The sequence below is a fragment of the Mytilus galloprovincialis genome, chromosome 11 (genome assembly GCF_965363235.1).
Source record: "Mytilus galloprovincialis chromosome 11, xbMytGall1.hap1.1, whole genome shotgun sequence".
In the NCBI taxonomy this organism is placed as follows: domain Eukaryota; kingdom Metazoa; phylum Mollusca; class Bivalvia; order Mytilida; family Mytilidae; genus Mytilus; species Mytilus galloprovincialis.
Genome location: NC_134848.1, coordinates 76,207,206 through 76,226,426, shown reverse-complemented (window position 1 = coordinate 76,226,426; position 19,221 = coordinate 76,207,206). Strand labels below are relative to the sequence as shown.

Below are 19,221 nucleotides of genomic sequence, written 5' to 3'. Positions count from 1 at the left end.
GATCCAATAAAAGAAAGAAAAAAACTCCATGTATGTCCATCTCACTTCAAAAGAAGATCTGAATATTAAACATTTGTAAAGGTTAAAATGTTGATATGAATTTTTTGGAAAATCAAAAAAAAAAAAATGCTATACATAAATCAATTGAATAGAATTTTGTTTGCTTTATATCCAGTGTTGAAAATAGACCAAGTATTATTTTTCTCTTTATTCCCCTATCCTTATCTTAAATAAAGTAAACAAAATAAATACATCACTGCAGTAAGATCACTATGAAGCCACAAAAAAGGCTATTATACCACAAAAAGAGCTATGAAGCCACAAGAACTGCTGTAAATGCTCCAATAAATAATTAACAGACTAGACTTGCAGTTACTGTAAGCATTTAAAATGAATTTCATGATTCAATAGACTAGTTATAGATCATCAATCATAAAAACCATAATCATGATTAAATAGACTAGTTATAGATCATCAATCATAAAACAACAATTGTGGTTAAATAGACTAGTTACAGGTCATCAATGTTAAAAATAACAATCATGATTTATTATGTAAATAAGTAGCATTTCCAGTTAACGTCAGGAGAGAACATTGTTTTACTTACATTAAACTCTAAAAGTGAAAGGAACATCAAATCTTAATGTATTGTATTTGATCATGTACTGTAAATTCAGAAATTATTGTGAGCATTTATTATTGTGATTTTAATTTTTGCGATGTGGACAAAAATTCCTGTTCAACTCATATACAACATTTTAAAATGCGAGTTTAAATTATTGCGAATATAACCCTGTCACATTTTTGCCATAATAAAAACATCGCAATAATTTTTGAATTTACAGTATAAAATCTTCAATAAGTTCTCCCCTAATACAGTTCCTCTGACATTAACTGAAACTGCCAATACATGACTGCAATAGATCTAACTGACAGTTATATGGTTAATGTTTGACACATACAATTATAATTCTCTTGATAAAGTGAAGATGAACACATTAAATGAAATTTTAGTCATTTACAAATTATGCATGTGAAGTGAACAGGTCTGTAACTAGGGGTTTCTATTATAGGCTGAAAAGACGGGGTAGTAAGACATTATTAGTACATTTGAATGGCGGGATTGGTTTTTTAAGTTATTAATTGATTTTAAATGCTATGCACAAAAAGATATCATACAAGCCTCGCTACCCCCTGTTACATATACATTATTCAGATGAAAAAAGGATGAACTGTAACTTAAATAAAACTAAAAAAGGTATCAATGCCTACTGGAAAATTTGAGCAAATAACATTTTTTTGGTGGTGAAACTGTTCGACATACGAAAGTATGGTTACCCTTTAAGGGAGCTACATAATGTACATGTATTTCTGGATTGCCATATTATTTTACAATGAGAGTTGTTCCCCTTCTATTGATGAGTTTTTAAAAACAACACTTTAGTTAATAATTAGCTAACTCTTAATACTAATTTTTTACAGTAAATTACTCTGACAGGTCAAATGTTACCATGAACTGTTGCCACAAAATGGCGGCACACTATTTATTCATTTTTGGTTTTCAATTTCTTCTTAAAAAACTTTTTTTTATACATCTTGCATAAATATGCATTACTTCTTGATTAGCTTTGGCCAGTTCAGGAACATTCTTGCTACATGTTGATGATGCATGCTTTTCTCAAGCTAGGCTTTCGAAAAATGAGAAAACAAACTATCAGAATTTACTTTAATATTGTTATCATATGGGAAAGGATTTTTTAGACATATCTATCAAATCCTATAATCTAACAATAAAAAATTCTTAATTTACTGCAGTCTGCAGTAACATAATGACAACAGTACCTATTTAGCTAATATATGAATATGCTTTAAAAATGAAAACATGTTTGTCTAAAATACAGTGTCACACAGTTGTGCACAGTTGTGGGTGTTAAATACCTCCCTGTTCACTTCACATATTTTATCCTTACATTCTCAATGCTTCAAAGTGTTTTTTTAAATAAATGACATTATATATAATAATTAATGCATGTAAACAAAGATGATCATACAACCAAAGAAAAATTTAACTGTAAAATTCACCATGGAGTTTTTTAAATTCTTCCTCGTCTGTGATTGGCCGAACATGTTCTTGTCTGATTAAACCTTCTTTCTTCCCATTTATACAATACAACCAATCAGAATCCAGCTGTGCCAAAACTTCAAAATGGTCGCCAGCATGGTATGAAAAATCTCCTCCTGATTGGTCACTGTCTTTGGTTGATTGTACATACCTAAAACAATAAAATATATCTGTTACTGTTTATTTTCATATTGGTTTTTGTCACAATTTGGAGCAGTTTAGTTATGTGTGGTTTTTTTTTCACCTTCCATGGCTTTGTTTAAAGCATTTAAATGTGCACCCTTACGAAATTATAAGGCATATTACGCCTGGAAATAAGGCTTAAACCAGGCGTAAGTGGTAGTTACGTGTATAGATCGAGCATAAGGAAGCAGGAAACGTAAATTTGTAGTCCTTACGTGCGTAGAAAAAAGTAGTTAACCTGGCATAAATTGCAATAAGCAAGGGCGTAAGTTTTCTTAAGGGTGTAAATTGAAATAAGCAAGGCGTAAATTTTCTTACGGGCGTAAAACTGTTGGTGTGGCGTAAATAGAAATACCCATAATGCTTTGTTTAAAGGATCATGGGATTTTTTTTCAAAATTTGGCTCTTTGGTTTTAGTTTGCAAGAGTTGGACACATGGCAGCTTCATATATTCAGGGATAATTAGCTTGTTTAGTGTTTTTTGGAAGCAAGGCCGTAACTAGGCATCTTATTTTAGTGAGGCAAAATAATTGAGCCGAGCGAAGCGAGGCGAATTTTTTTTTTTAGGGTATGAAATGAATGGTGCAAAATCCTGCATTCTAGGCATTTTTCGAGAGTTTGATAATGTTTTGAATTTGGACACTTTTTATATAAATTTTTAATATTTTAAGACTTTTACTAACACCAAATTTTTAACAACTTTATTTAAATTTATATGTAAGACAATCATTCAAATATCACTGATTTGAGTCTAACAAACATCGATTCAGAAGAGTTTGCCAAATTTTTCTATGGCCGGTTCAGTCAAATCGTTTCAGAATCATAATTTGGTCTGCTGATATCCTTATCACGATGAACATGGAGCATGGCAAGACCGAACAATCTTTCGCCACTCATGCATGCTCTTTTCCAAGTTTTCAGTCGTTTCAGGGCAGTCTGTGTTTCTAAAGGTAGCACATTATCATCAACACAATGATCAATGTCTTCTTCCATTCCTTCTCCATCAGCAATTCGGTAGCAGCTTTTGTTTGCAAAAGGGAATTAAGCTTTCCTGTAAGCACCATCATACAGTCGCAGTTACAAAATATTAAACTCGCTTTTATGCTGACAAAGAGTAGACAAGCTAGGGATAGAATGAGATAACATACATGTGATATGATTCTATCTATAGAGTAAGTATATATGATATGGGTACAGGAAAATTGGAATGGATTTTTTGACGTTTACATGTAGTACCGTAATTTCAAATTATTTCTGGAAATAGTTGGTGGTATTTTAATTTCAGAATCTATAAATTTAGGGGTTAGGGGTTTGGGGTGTCCGATTCCGAAACCCCGAACATAAAGAAACGAAATTCAGTAGTCCCGAATAAGTAAAGACAAAATACTGTGTTAAAGGTTTTACCATTTCGCAATAATATCAAATTGGAATCTGGAATATTCTTTCAACTTTTAAGGTTAAAGAAACATGGATAAAAACTAATCCATGCATTCATGTTTCATATTATTTATATTTTATTTATCTGTAAAGAGAAAGATTAAAGTTCGTGAAATGAATACGCAGATAGGACTGCCTCTTGTGATGCCCAGTACTTGATTTGTCAAAAGTTGGTGAAACGGAGAAATGAATACGCAGACAGGACTGTCCCTTCCGAAGACCAGTACTTGATTTGTCAGTCTACTTATCGTTTTTGGATTGTTCTAATGAAGTTATATGCAATACTCAGACTCTGTTTAAAAAAAAACTAGTTTACTAGAATTATTCCATCTTTGCCTTCAGTGTCGCTTTTCCTTTTTCTGCAAGAGCCTGTTTTTAACTAAAGATCCATGATGATTATCGTTACTAGGTTAATGTAATCGAGAAACATCACCCGCTGAGATGCTGAGTTATATCCAGGAAGAATAGTTTAAAAGGAATGATGACAAGTTATAGCAATCAAGGTTGAGACAGAACAACAAATGACTATTAAATTTATATATATGTATAAAAAAAACATCAGTGTCGAAATTTTAGTGAGGCAATTGCCTCACTTGCCTCAAGGGTAGTTACGGCCTTGGGAAGAATCTGAAATTGGAAATACTGAATCAAATAAATTAATGAAAATTGTGAAATAAAAGGAAAATAGTAATACATGGTAAATAATAATGTGAGTATAACTAAGTTATTAAGTATTATGTTCTATCAGAATTTTTGAAATCCCAAAACCTTTATCCTTGGATAATAACATTAAAATCTTTTACTTTATGTTAAATTGCAGTAGTAATTATCATTTATATTTTAGTTCAAAAGACAATAATTTTCAAAATCAACTTAGTTAAAATGCTACTTTTATTTCAAGAAAAAATAATTGTCCTAATTCTTATTTAAACTTAAACTTTTTTGAGCCAGTGTCTGCCTAAAATGTATTTATTTCTATATTAGCTTCTTCAATGGTTAATATTTCAAGTTTTTTGTCAAACAATAAGAAATAAAAGCAACAGTACAGAAGTTTGTGTCAAATACACAAAAGTACACAGCTAGGTTAATACACTGAACTAAATTAAGTGTAGTATTTTGTAAGGATATTTGGCCTGTTTTATTTATTGACCAGGCGTACTCATTTGCATATTACGCCTATTTTTTTTGTGAACCAGGCGTACTCATTTAAATATAACGCCTAATTTTACGCCTGGTTTATGCCTCAGTTACGCTTGGTTTACGCCTGGTTTACGCCTGGTTGACCCCTGGACATGCATTTTGTAAAAACTGCAATGCCGCCAGGATAAAGTATGATTTTTACACCTGGTTTCCGTGTCATATACGGGCATCACAGTTCATACAGGTGACAGTGAAATCTTAACCTCGATTTTGCCTGTAAAATGTCCATCGTAAAAATACCAAACATTTGACACATGCAAAAAAATTCCTGATAAAAGTATTTGGTTCACTTAAAATCTTTTTTTTACTTGTATCACATAATTTTCAATGCTTACTGTATTTTGGTTCTATCTTTACCATGACATGTTAGCCAATAGTAATTCATTCAGACAGGATTTTTAATTGCCTGTACAAATGTATCTCAAATCTGCCAGGGACTTTCTATACTCATCTCTATTGATTTTTACTGATTACTAAGCCGCCTGTTTAAAGCTACCACCAAGCAATAAACTTAGTTTCGTATCTCTGATATACGATGCTAGTAGTTATTTGCATATTTCACAGTATATATTGTAATCATATAATTATTATAAGTTGTTCACATAAAATCTGATTAATAGCCATTTACGATGACAAAACTATAAGATTTTGAAAGAATGATGAATTATTAAACTATAATTTAATTTTGGATGTAACGCGTCTTCTGATTGGCTGACGTTATTTTGTTATGAGCCCAGTTATAGTCATGTGATCGTGACGTCATCAACGTTTTTCATGGTTTTCTACGGTTTAAAATGGAATTTAGAATTAAATTATAAGAAATGACTAATATTTTTTCTGTCTATTCGAACATGTCGAAATAACATAAAAAATGTGGTGCACACTGTTAAATAACCCGCTACGCACGTTATTCAGTGTGCACCAAATTTTTTATGTTATTTCTTCATAGACAGAAAAAATATTACAGTCATTCCTTAATAGATGTATCATTTTGAAGAACATCCCAGTTGTGTAAAATGGTTTACATATATATCAAACAAGATGATGGCTACTCAAAATTCAAAGAACAAATACCTCAAAGTTCAAAGATCAATATTTAATAAACAATTTGAGAAATCTTTTGAAAAACAGCATGCTGTAATGACATAATGTATAAAAAAAAAAAATTAAAAACCATTTTTTGTTAAACTTGAACATATAGTTATGAAGAACACTTCGTATTAAAATGTGAAATGATTTGCTATAAAGTCACATGACATCAGCTATGGCCGAGACCAGTCTGATAATTTGTATAGACATCATTATAAGTGAGCAGTCCTGTCAGTATAGAAAGTCCCTGAATCCGCCAAATAGATATTTAGATTAGTTGATCACATGACATGTAGTGATTTAGGTGTTTGATTGAATGTCTGACACTATCTGTCTGCAAACTCTAATATAATTGATCAGATAAAATGAAATATCTGTAAAGACAGAATGTATAGTTATGATTAGACTGGTATCCAGCTTAAATACTAAGGATATAATCATTGTAAACTATGTTAATAGTTCAATTTTGACAGGTGTCCAGTTTATGGAGGTTAAGACTTAGGTTTTACTGTACCGGTATAAATCAAGAAGAAATTTTATGAAATATACAACAATTTTATCTATAACTAAGTTCATGCATTCAATAATATTCATTTTACCTGAAGTTTGGTTTTTTAAAGCCTAAATCAGCAGTTTTTAGATGATTTTCTGCATCCAGTTCTAAAATCGTTGCTACATTTGGCGAGTTACAATTGATTTCATCACTGAGGTGTAATGTATTTTCTGTACTGTCTGAAGTCACTGCGTCTTTGTATGTTTCCTTGACAATACTATCAGAATTCCCTTGAGGCGCTTCCTGTTCACCATTTTCTTCATCCTTTTCAACACTTATTCTGTCAATTTTATTCTCAAATTTGGCCACCATTTGTGTCACTGATGGTGGTGCTTTAAGAGTTGGTCCTTCTTCCAATGATGCACTCAGAGTTATTGCCCCTTGCCATTTATTTTCTTTTGGCACTTTATCACTTTTTTGCTCCACTGGTTTTGACTTTTCCTTGACTGGTTTTTGACTGGCTGATTTTCTGACTGGTACCTTGCTCTTCATGACAGTTTTTTCCCTTACTGTTTTCCCAGAGCTTTCCTTATGCTTTTCCAGACTATTATTTGATATCTTTAAGCTGTTGTCAGAACTTTTCATACTGGACCTACTTAATTTTGTTGTTCTAGGTACCAGTTTTGATGGGGCAGCTGCTGTGGCACTTTTTGTCTGTGAGTTACTTCCCTTCCCTGTATATGCTGGTAACTTACTTTGTGTTGACTGCCCTGGTGACTTTAATTCACTCTTTTCTGGAACAGTTTTAGTCGCTACTGATAGTGGTTTAACCTGTTGACCTTGGCCATAACCCCAACTCCATCTTGATTTTAACTTCTGCTCCTTTTTACTAGAATCTCTTGGCAAAAGTAATTTATCAAAGAGTCTAATTAATCCTGATTTTGTTTTCTCAAGATCAACATCGGTACTATCTGATTTTTCTTTCTTAACAGGAAGTGGCTTTGTAGGATCACGTTTCTTAGGCATGTCTGTATTGATTCCTAAGAGTTTCCCAGCGATACCACTAAATGAACTCATCATAGCAGTACTATCACTAGGTAAAGATTGAACAGAGTTATCTCCACTTAGTCTCCTGTCCTGGTTCCCTGTCTCAGTGATGTCTGCTGCTGCTGCTTCCACAGTAGATTCATCCTTTGTTAGTTCTAATTTAAGAGAAGTCCTGGGTGGTTTGGCAGGAGGACTTTCAGTCTGTAGGTTATTAACTAATCCTGTAGCCATGATAGGTCTTTCCACATCATTAGTTTTTGCAGTTTCCACAATTTCTTTTTCAGTCTGTATACATTTTTTGTCGTCAGATTTTAAAGTACCAGATAATTTACCCAGAATTCCAGTTATACTTGATATCATAACATTTCCCATCAGAACTGGTGGACTAGGGATTTCATCACTGGGACTTTTAGCTGCAGCACCATTTTTCAACCAATCCCAAGCTTTAGAAGCAGCGACTCCTATAATTGCCTTCTCTTTCGAGAACGAGTCGTTCATGCAATGCTCAGAAGAAGAGTTATCTTTCTTGGGACTTGAACCTTTTTCAATGGAGGTAGTTTCTGATCCCTGCAAACTGATACGAGATGCGATGAATTCAATGCTTAGTTGAAATGGTAATACTGCTAGTGGTTGTAGTGATATCAGTACCTCACTGTACTTCCTTTCATAAAGAGTTCCACTAAGGGACATAACTGAATCCTGATTGTAATACTTTTCAACGATTGAACTGTTGTGTCTTAAATACCCCATCCAGTAATCCACTAATCTCAAACTGAAAAATAATACATAATTGTTACAATAATATAAGATGATTAAAAATAAAAAAAATTATACCTTGCGAAAATTCTGAAAACATATTTGGATTATATTTTTCATTGTATTCTTGAAAGTTCAACAGATAAAAACATAAAATTGGAAACAGAGAAAGTGATTTTTTACGATTAACAAACAAAAAGTAATAGGCATGGATAGACTTTGGTGGATTTTTGTCTCGTTGGCAATCATACAATATCTCCTTCTTTTTCTGATGTACTTCACTTTAATATATGAGCTGAGCCAGATAGACCTTATGCAATTGCACGAATACATATTCATGTTTCAGACTTTGATTGATTTTGGAACATTTAAATATAGAATAAAAGACCAATGTTGGTGTGTTGTGTAGGCTTCTTATAACAGGTGTATTGTGTAGGGTTCTTATAACAGGTGTATTGTGTAGGGTTCTCATAACAGGTGTATTGTGTAGGCTTCTTCTACCAGGTATATTGGGCCATTCCAGTTAATATCTGCTAAAGGAGGATGGATGGTCCTTTCTGAGGGGTGTAAAATTTATACATCTTAGGGGTGAAATTTTGGGTTTTTTCATCTGACAAGTACACTTATACGCAAAAATTTCTGAGGGTCTTGCAGCAGTAAATTATAAAAAATAATTACATTTTAGGGGTTACAAAAAATACCTATTTCAGATCTTAGGGGTGCTTTGGAATGTAGACAGTTTCGTATCATGCATCATCTGGTATTGTATTTAAAATTCTGATGGGTACAATCATTGCAGTAAAACATTCTGATAAGTCATTTTTTCCCATGAAAGCCCATCCACCCAATATGAACAGAAACTCTACATCTGATAGGTCTTAATTTATAGATCTGATAGGTAGTTTTTCATGATGTTTTTTCTGATAGGTATGAAAAAAATCACCCCATCCATCCCCACCTGTCAGAATTAACTGGAATGGCCCATTGTGTAGGCTTCTTATAACAGGTGTATTGTGTAGGCTTCTTACAACAGGTGTATTGTGTAGGCTTCTTATAACAACTCAATTTTGAAAAAGTTACAGAATTTGTTATAGATTTTTTTCAATCCTAAAAAAATTTAAAAGATATATTGGTATTCATTCGCATAAGGTCAATTTATATCCGAAGCAGCTCAAAATACTAACTAGATATAAATACTACTCCTGAGCACCATTTTAAATTTCATCCTGCTCTTGATCTTTAAAATACCAGTGAAATTTGGTGTGTATTGATATGACTGCTTATGTCTGAAGCTCAGTTGAATCATAATCTCTATACAACTTATAGAAAAAGAACTACTTTAAAGATTAAAGACCAATTCAAATTATAAACATTCCACATTTATGTACTATTCAGGGCCTAGGTGACCAAGTGGTCTGAGTAGTTCATTTATAATATCACAAGCCTGTCAACATCAGGTTGTAACCTAGCATGTGGCAGGTGAACTTGTTGCTGTTCACTGCTTTAGGTCAGTGGTTCTCTCAAAGCCACCAAAAAGAATTGCTTATTAAAGTACTGAAAGAAGCGTTAAAAACACTAAATAATCTATCAATCAATCATTCACATACATTGTGTCTTTCCTTTTGGATGATTTTTATTTAAAATTACAAGATAAATTTCGACTACTATCAAGTAAATAAAAGAAACATTATATTCCTAAGAAAGCATTACAAATAATAATTTCTAATGTTCACCAATAAACTTACTTTAGAAGACCAAAAATAAATGCATCAAACTTGTTGCTATGAGATACAAGGCCTGTGTGACCTTTAAGCTGCTGGACAAGGTCATGAATAGCTCTGGTGTATGGACCTGAAAAAAAATGAATATTCATAATTAAATTGAAGTCTTTTGATAGAACAGACTATAACTGCATGCATGCAGTAACTGTCAGTCTGTAATTTTCCACAAGGATTTTCCATATATTTTAATTTCTAGTCTAGTAAATCTGAAAAACCCTAAAGAAATCAGTCAATGATTTCATAGCTTATATATCATTTTAATACATTAATAGTGGTAAATATTGAAAGTGGTAATGTTTCTTAATGACCTTGAATTTAAAAACTTTCAGTTTATTTGCTTTTTATAAAAAAAAAACTTAAAAAGCTTTTTAATGTTGTAATATTTGAGAAAATGTCCTTGGATTTTACAGTCAATATATTTAGTATATATTTCAACAGCCTATCATTCAGTTTTTATCAGTTATTTAACATGTAAAGGAAATCTATGTTAAATGACATGTGCATTGAGATGTAAATAAATTCATAACTAAAGCACAATATTTATATATACAATATATCAGTAGTTTATCAACAGAATTTCAATGCTTATAGATTTTTTGTTCTTAATTAAAAACAGAGATGATTTGATTTTAAACTCATTATATCACATAAAAGCCAGCATGCTAAAAGGATTTACAACATAAAAACATTTTCACATCAAATCAAACTTGACCTTGACTGTTATGGGATTTTTACATTTCTTATTTCGGTTAAATCAATCTTGGTTTTTTTTTCAACTTGAAATCAAATAACAAAAGTACAAAATGCTGTGGATTCATTAAATTTTGTGGGTATCATTTTTAATGGATTCAGGAAAACTTTCATTTTAATGGATATTTTATTTCATGGTTTTTGTCAATCCCAACATACAATTTCTATAGAATGTTTGTAATTCCTTGATCATTTGACTTTGTGATTCACACGTTTCTATGAAACCCACAAAAATTGGTATCCGACAAATAATATTGAATCCACAGAAACCAAAAAGTTCACGACAGTACATTGTTGTATTTCTGTATAAAGGATGTCATTGGAAGCCTAATCACCATAAGTCACAGGCATAATTAGTCCTATAATATACGACTTTGCAGGGGCGGATCCAGCCATTTTAAAAAGGGTGGGGGGGTTCCAACTACAACCCGCAGAACACCACCCCCACCCCACTAGATCCGCCACTGCTTTGGAGTTTCATATATAATTTACATTCAATGTTTTTTATCAGATATTTTTTTTACTATCAATGTTGAAACCAAAAAAATCCAATAAAAAACGTTGAATATAAATGATAAAAGTCCAAAGTCATCTATCATAGAACTAAGGCATAATAAGAAAAGTTTTTAAAAAAATGTTAGCTTTTGGAAACACAGATTTACAGAATGATAGAACAAACAGCTTAGCTATTTGACCACGCCATAGAGTGGTGATAGTGGGGGAGGTGTTAATTTTTTTTGGGGGGGTAATTTCTGCATAACAGATGGATATGAAAAAAGATAATCATTCAATTTGATATGATCAAAATAACTTATTAAAATGTACAATATAATGATACCTTGTTCAACCGAGGCCTCTGCAAGTTTCCAAGCAGTCACTTGTACTCGTCCAAACACCTGAACTCCCGTGAGGTGTGGTTTTAGGCCGTCGTTTATCACTCTATATATAGCAGGACACAACCTTGACAGAGCAAGGTCACCAATGTCCGGAGTGTCAGCAGAACTCCCCAGTCGAAGCTGAAATTAATCATAAATATAACATTTAATCGTAAAAGCCATGTTACTACAAATGTATCTCTCCTAGGTCTATTCAACTTGCAGAAATCTAATAATAATTAAAGCTAAAATAATATTGAAAATTTAAGAAAAAGCTTAAACTAAAGGTGTGATCTACAAAAAGGGGGACGAAAGATACCAAAGGGACAGTCAAACTCATAAATCTAAAACAAACTGACAATGCCATGGCTAAAAATGAAAAAGATAAACAGAAAAACAATACTACACACAACACAACATAGAAAACTAAAGAATAAACAACACGAACCCCACCAAAAACTAGGGGTGATCTCAGGTGCTCCGGAAGGGTAAGGAGATCCTGCTCCACATGTGGCACCCGTCGTGTTGCTTATGTGATTACAAATCCGGTAAATAGTCTTAATTCGGTAGGTCATATTCATGAAAGGGAAGGGGATAGTAGTTACGACGTAAGGAACATATCCGATATCCGATATCAAATCGGCCCTGTTTTTATACCGTTATGCTAACTACCATTAATGTAACCTGCAATCATATCTTATGTTTTAACAACTGAACCTTTAATCTCAACCATGGTGCATTATCGGCCACTGAGGGATCATTATTGGCTTTCCTTAAAGAGGAAGAAGAAACCAATGAACAAATAAGTACAAGAAGAAAGATTCCGCCATGTAAAAATAGAAGACTACAAGACGTCTTTCAAAAATCTAAATATTGAGCAAGTGCTTAATTAACTTTTTTAATATTAAGATCATGCAGTAGATTTAAACTCCATATAAATCTTAGATTACATAGCAACATATAAAATATGTCTGAAGAATTTCTTCAGAAAACAAAATTCCTGGCTACGAAAAATTCCTGTATTAAAAAAAAACTTGGAAGAAAATAGAAGTGTTATGTCATATCAATCTTGTTTGAAACATAAACACATGCTAGTGTAAGTATAAACATTTGTCTGACTTAGAACTGATTAAATCACATCAATTATCTTTGTAAAATATCTCAAATATAACAGAAAACTTTTTTGGGAGAAATCAAAACAAGCAAGAAAACAATTACTTTGTTTAACATATATTATGCAATACGATGCTCTGTCCTTAATGGCAGAGAAAATCAGTAATATTATTACTTATATTGTATATGAGATAACTTTTTTTGTGTGAAAAATAAACAACCAAAAATAATTATTTTGTTTGACATTTATGCAATACACTCTGTAGATAATGGCAGAGAAATTACATTATAATAAAATTAGAATATAAGAATAAGAATATTTATTATTCCAATCAAGGGCCCTTGATGGGCAGCATAACATAATATACATCATAAAACAATACATCATGATTTGTTAAACATATAATGCAATAATCTTGTCCATACTAGCTGGCAGAGAAATTCAATAATATGAGAGAACTTGTTTCTTGTGAAATAAAAACAACCAATAACAATCATTTTGTTAAACGTATTGTGCATTAGCCCTGTCCTAAATGGCCAAGATTAAATTCAATAATAAAGAGAACTTTTTTCATAACCAAGACATTTTTTTTGGTATACATATTAAGCTGAATAACTCTGTCCTTACTAATAGAGAAATTCAATAATATGAAAGAACTTTTTTCATAACCCAAGACAATTATTTTGTTAAACATATTATGCAATAGCTTTGTCCTCACTGGCAGAAAAATTCAATAAAGATCTATTTATAGAACAGGAGACACCAGATCAATAAAGCAGTAGATGTTACAGTGGTATGCCAACACATCTTGAAGGCATTAGATCTACAGTAGGTAGGAGTGTCTTATATCTCTTCTCAAGAAAACATGTCTGTACAAAATCATCTTATATAATGGTTCTAAATCGAAATTGAAATGAAAAGAAAGGCAGAAATTCTATGCATTTTTTCTAATTTTAGATATTTTCAAGGTTTTTTAATTTTTTCTTTGAAAACAAAACCACAAAGTTGAATGCTGAATTGACACATCTACAAAAAGTTCTTTGAGAACTTTTATCTTGCCTCTGGTATGACAGTACCAATCCCAAAAACCTATTTTTATTCATCATAGAAGATTTTGAGAATGTGAATAGGAAGAACGTAATTGAAACAGGAATACTAAGCATTAATTTTTTCTAATTTTACATTTTTTTCAAAAGTTTTTTGATTTTTTTCTAGGACAAAAAAAGATCAAACAAATTGAATGACAATTTACTACTTCTACAATAAATGATTCACTGAGGACCATGGACTTATTCTGTATTGTCTTTAAGTCACAATTATCATGACCTTTTCTTTATCATCAGTTTTAACCAAATTTTAAAATATGGAAGCTTTAAGCTTAACCTACAGTACTCAGATATTGACATTGAGTTTTCTGTATAAGTATTTTCATGTCATATTTCATGTATTTATTTTCATTCAGATCAGTAGCAGTAATATAAGCAGGTGTTGAAATGATCTTTGAAAGCTAAATGATGCTCTTAATAGATTATCTTTTCAATAATCATGAAAATCAAAAGTAAATATACTGAGTCATCCTACTAGCTGTGCATTCTGGTGTTGTTTATATATTTCTATAATTTTCTCATCTGATGAAAGCGAAGGTACAAACCAAAGTAAAATGTAATGTTAACCTCAACTGTAAAGTATATATATAATTTTAAGTCTCATATCAATTTCTAATTTTTAAATCATTACTTAAATTATTCCTTCACCTATTTCTATTTTCTTAGTAAAATGTGTTTTCTGTTTTTTATTTCTGTTTAGAACATAAGCAGTGGATCGGAGTTATTCTTTCATATTTAATTTGCACCCCAAATAAATTGACAAACAGATATCCCAATTTACCCCCAATAAATTGACATTGATTTTATATCATTCCACATTTCCCCACTGATTATATAATAAACACTTTTATTTCATTTGAAATGTCACTAACAGTCAGTTATAATTGGTATAAATGGAAAATATATTCCAGTCCTACAAAAGCAATAAAAGTTACATCAATCTTTATCTCAATTGTTGACAAAAAATGTCTCTACCTATTAACCAACCCTTGCAAGAAAATGTTAAGGGGTATATATTATTGATTGATTTTTGGTGTATAACATTATTTTATGCATATTTTGGATACTGTGGATTCATTTATTTTCGTGGGTATCAATTTTCGTGGATTGAGGAAAACTTGCGTTTTCGTGGATATTTGATTTCGTGGTTTAGTCAATCTCTGTATGCAAAGCCTATTGAAAATATGATATTCGTTGAATATTTGAATTCATGGTTCACCTCTTCCCACGAAACCCACGAAAATTTGTATCCAACGAATAAAAATGAATCCACAGTATATGCCGGCTATCAGTTTTAATGAGTGAAGGAAACCTACTCAATTGATTTGTTAATTTGTTTTCATCCCAAATAGGAGTGAAATATTTGCCACTGAAAGTTCAGTTAGATTGATTTGATTTTGATTTTCTATGTTTTAATTCTACTTTCAAGCACCGCTTTTAGACCATTTGGTGGCTGGCCATTTTTCATTGTTGGAGGAAGTCAGATTGCCCAGAGAAACCATGTCCTTCAATAGGAAAACTGAACATCCTAGTCAATCAAGATTTGAGTTGAATGTACCTACAGCAAGAGCAGGGTTCGAACTCACAACCTCAGAAGTTCATCAAGAAATAATCAATTAATCACATAAACATCGTATTACTGCTATCCTTGCACTTCTGACAGAATTGATCAATCAAAACATACAAAAGTAAGGCTAGAAAATCTTAACATTGGAAATCTCTCTAACCAGTTAAATGGCAATAAGACCTATTGATTTACTATAAACATAGTCTGTTATTGAAGCATATTCTTATACATTTTGTAGTTTTTACCAATATCTGATTTTGTAGTCTGTTTAATACAATCACGACTGTATTTCCTATTGTACTTTGTGCAGGAAAAATATTTTTGTCAAATTGTGCAATTGGGTGACCATGCAAAGCAGTGTCCTCCCAAGGGCCTTTTTGCATTACAGTAATTTGTTTGAAAATGATCAATCTAAGGTGCTATCTGAAATTAATTAAATTTTATATTGCTTTAATTGTGTTATGGGTGTACCAGGATCCCTAATGAAATTTGCACAGAGGGCACAGACCCATGTGTTCCTAAGTTTCATAGGGTGAATTTTCAGTTTGACCTCATCTCTGAGAACACCTACAGCTTATGATGCTCACGTCATATTAAATGTGCCATGACTAATCTCTCCGATAGTGAGTCATGATTGTCATCTAAACCAGTCAATTCATTCACAAGTAAATATTACCTTTAATTAGAACATCTGAAGGGAAATATTATATTCTTGCATGTCACTATTGGCTGATTAAATGGACAATTGTATAGTAAAGGCTGAAGATAAAGCAACTTTACATCAAAAGTCCTGTACTGCATGGCAAAGACAAATGCTGTGTTTCAAGAGATTTAATAAAAATCAATTTATGGTATGAGTGCCAATGAGACAACTCTCCATCCAAGTAACAATTTATAAAAGTAAACCATTATAGGTCAAGGTACGGTCTTCAGCCTAGAGCCTAGGCTCACACCAAACAGCAAGCTACATTTGTATAAAGGCCCCAAACAGAAAACCAATGGCCTAGTAGTATGTATGTTTCCAAATGAATATCTATATACATGATATAATCCTGAGATGCAAATTCTTTTTTTAAATAAGGGTGTAATTTTCCAGTATAATTACATTAAGGCATTTGCATTTACTTCATTTACCCCCAACCCTTAAGAAAGAAAATGGTTACAACCTGAATTAATGATGAATAACACAGTTTTGATAGTACCATTAAATCTAGTTATGTATGAATAAAACATGTAATAATTCAATAAATTTAATATCAAGTGTCAGAATTCATTAACTACAATATCATTTAGTTTTTCATTGAATCAACATTGATTTTTCTCCAGTAAACTAAGCAGTAATTTTGTAAAGAAATCATTGATATTATGCAACACGTCTATTTACATCAGGCCACTAAGGAATAGGCACATCTGTACAACAAGTATGGATCAATTTCTTTAGACTGAGATGTTTCCTATCTTCTAAATGGTTACAATCATTCATCATGACAATTGCGTGTTGGAAATTGTCATAAGAAATTTGTAACAATAGGCATAAACTTCGGTCTTCCCTAATTTATTATTGTTTTTGTTTTCAGGAGCCTGTATTTCAGTGGTTGTCGTTTGTTTATGTGTTACATCTTTGTTTTTCGTTCATTTTTTTACATAAATAAGGCCGTTAGTTTTCTCATTTGAATTGTTTTACATTGTCTTATCAGGGCCTATTATAGCTGACTATGCGGCATGGGCTTTGCTCATTGTTGAAGGCCATATAGTGACCTATAGTTGTTAATATGTCTGGGTCATTTTGGTCTTTTGTGGATAGTTGTCTCATTGGCAATCATACCACATCTTCTTTTTTATTTGTGTCCCTTGTGATGACTTGAAAAATCTCTAAGTTGAAGAATTTGTGAATTAAACTAATGGATCTTTAAAAGAGGTTTAAGAATAGGTTTCAACTCCCTCAGACAAAGTGTACATTAGATGGATTTTACTATTTTAAGGTCCTTTTTGGTAATAGCTCATTTAATTTTTAGGTTGTTGACTGTTGTATATCCTTGCCTTTTAAATATTCAGCTTTGAGCCTTCTTCTTAATGAAGGTTTTAATCCAGAAAAAGCACATGTGACTCATGAAATTTGTTGTTTTCATTTTTTTCAAGTTTTTTTTTGGTAAAGGAGGGTAATGACAAATAATGATTAATTTTATGATCATATAACTTACCTTGTCAAAAGGATTTTTGGCCGAAGCGAAATGTTCGACTAGGGATTCAGCAGCACTGCTAATGTCTGACAATAAAACTGAAATAAAAATAATATAACTCATAAAATAATAAAGGGATACAGTTGATCATAAAGGGACATAAACTCAAGAACGGTATAAATAACTCCACTCAATTTTAATCTTGATCAGAGTATTATGGTAAAAATTTCACCAATAAGCATTGTGTATAATTTTCTTAACACTGTATTAGAGGTGTGGATTAACTGATATTTGACACCTACCATCCTACAGGATTATTATATTGAAGCTAGTAGACATTTGATTTGTATTAAGATAAATAACAGTTTAAGAGCTTTTTAATGTACTGGTATTGCCAATATATTAAAAACTATAATTTTATCAGTGGTACTCATTTTTGATTGCAGCTGTACTACTGTCACTACTGAATGTAATTTCAAAGAAAACCACAAAGTTTGACTGATATGAACATATATTCTTCTTACAATGACTTATATATCAAAATCTGTTTTTATAAATTAAATTTCATAATTGTAGAGAAAACAAACCTTTTTTTGTATCTTGATCTGTCTTCTCCACATTATCATTTGTAGGAGTAGCCTCCCCTGTTGGAGAAACCTGGAATTCTGCAGGAGGAGCCTCATCTGAGTCTGAACTTGATTTCTCTGTAAAAGAATGCAAATTTATGAAGCCCACTCTCTGACTATGTTCATCAATAATAAATGTATACAAATATTAAAATTTTAATGTATCAATTAATGTGAAATAAACAAATTGTTCATGTGGTAAGTATATATTTTTAATTTTACGTATTGTATATGTACATTTATTAGTTCATTCTACATAAAATGTTAGTCTTGTATGATTTTTAATTTTAGTTTCTTGTGTATAATTCGGAGTTTAGTATGACGTCCATTATCATTGAACTAATATACATATTTGTTTATGGGCCAGCTGAAGGACGCCTCCGGGTGCGGGAGTTTCTCACTACATTGGTGACTTTCGACTGTTGTCTGCTCTATGGTCGGGTTGTTGTCGCTTTGACACGATCCCCATTTTCTTTCTCAATTTTACAATATTGTACCAGTACATCAACTGATCAAATTAAAATTACATCTTCCCACTTGGCATTTGCTTCTCAATATCCTTTAGTTTTTTATATATTGCGTGCGATTGATCAATATAATTCTAGTAATGATGTTTTACATTTTTAAAAAACATCAATATAAATGTACATTAAAAGTTATATAATGTTTAGTCTTATAAATTGTTGTGACATTCACAAGCTGCAGCCTTGTAATATTTTCATATCAATAAAACTATCACATTAACATGATTAATCATGTTAATCGTCCAATTAGATGTATTTATTTACATAAAGTACGGCAGTGATGTAACTGATAAAAAAAATTGTCAGGATGTCATAGATAAGCATACCCCCACTTGCAATTCATAACTTTAGAAAACAGAAAGTCTGAAATT

The 19,221-nt window shown here is 31.7% G+C and overlaps 1 protein-coding gene across 2 annotated transcripts in view; it reads right to left on the bottom strand.

Annotated features, from left to right (window-relative positions):
- Positions 1-1,379: 1,379 nt before the first annotated feature.
- LOC143052805 (uncharacterized) overlaps positions 1,380-19,221 on the bottom strand; it is a 38,666-nt gene continuing 20,824 nt past the window's right edge. For both annotated transcript variants that reach the window (XM_076225907.1, XM_076225908.1), the window contains 6 exons: positions 18,288-18,404; positions 17,722-17,798; positions 11,697-11,874; positions 10,073-10,178; positions 6,631-8,343; positions 1,380-2,273 (listed from right to left, as the gene is read on the bottom strand). In XM_076225907.1, the coding sequence (XP_076082022.1) occupies positions 2,066-2,273; positions 6,631-8,343; positions 10,073-10,178; positions 11,697-11,874; positions 17,722-17,798; positions 18,288-18,404 (2,399 nt within the window). In that variant the 3' untranslated portion in view covers positions 1,380-2,065. The remainder of the gene's footprint in view (positions 2,274-6,630; positions 8,344-10,072; positions 10,179-11,696; positions 11,875-17,721; positions 17,799-18,287; positions 18,405-19,221) is intronic.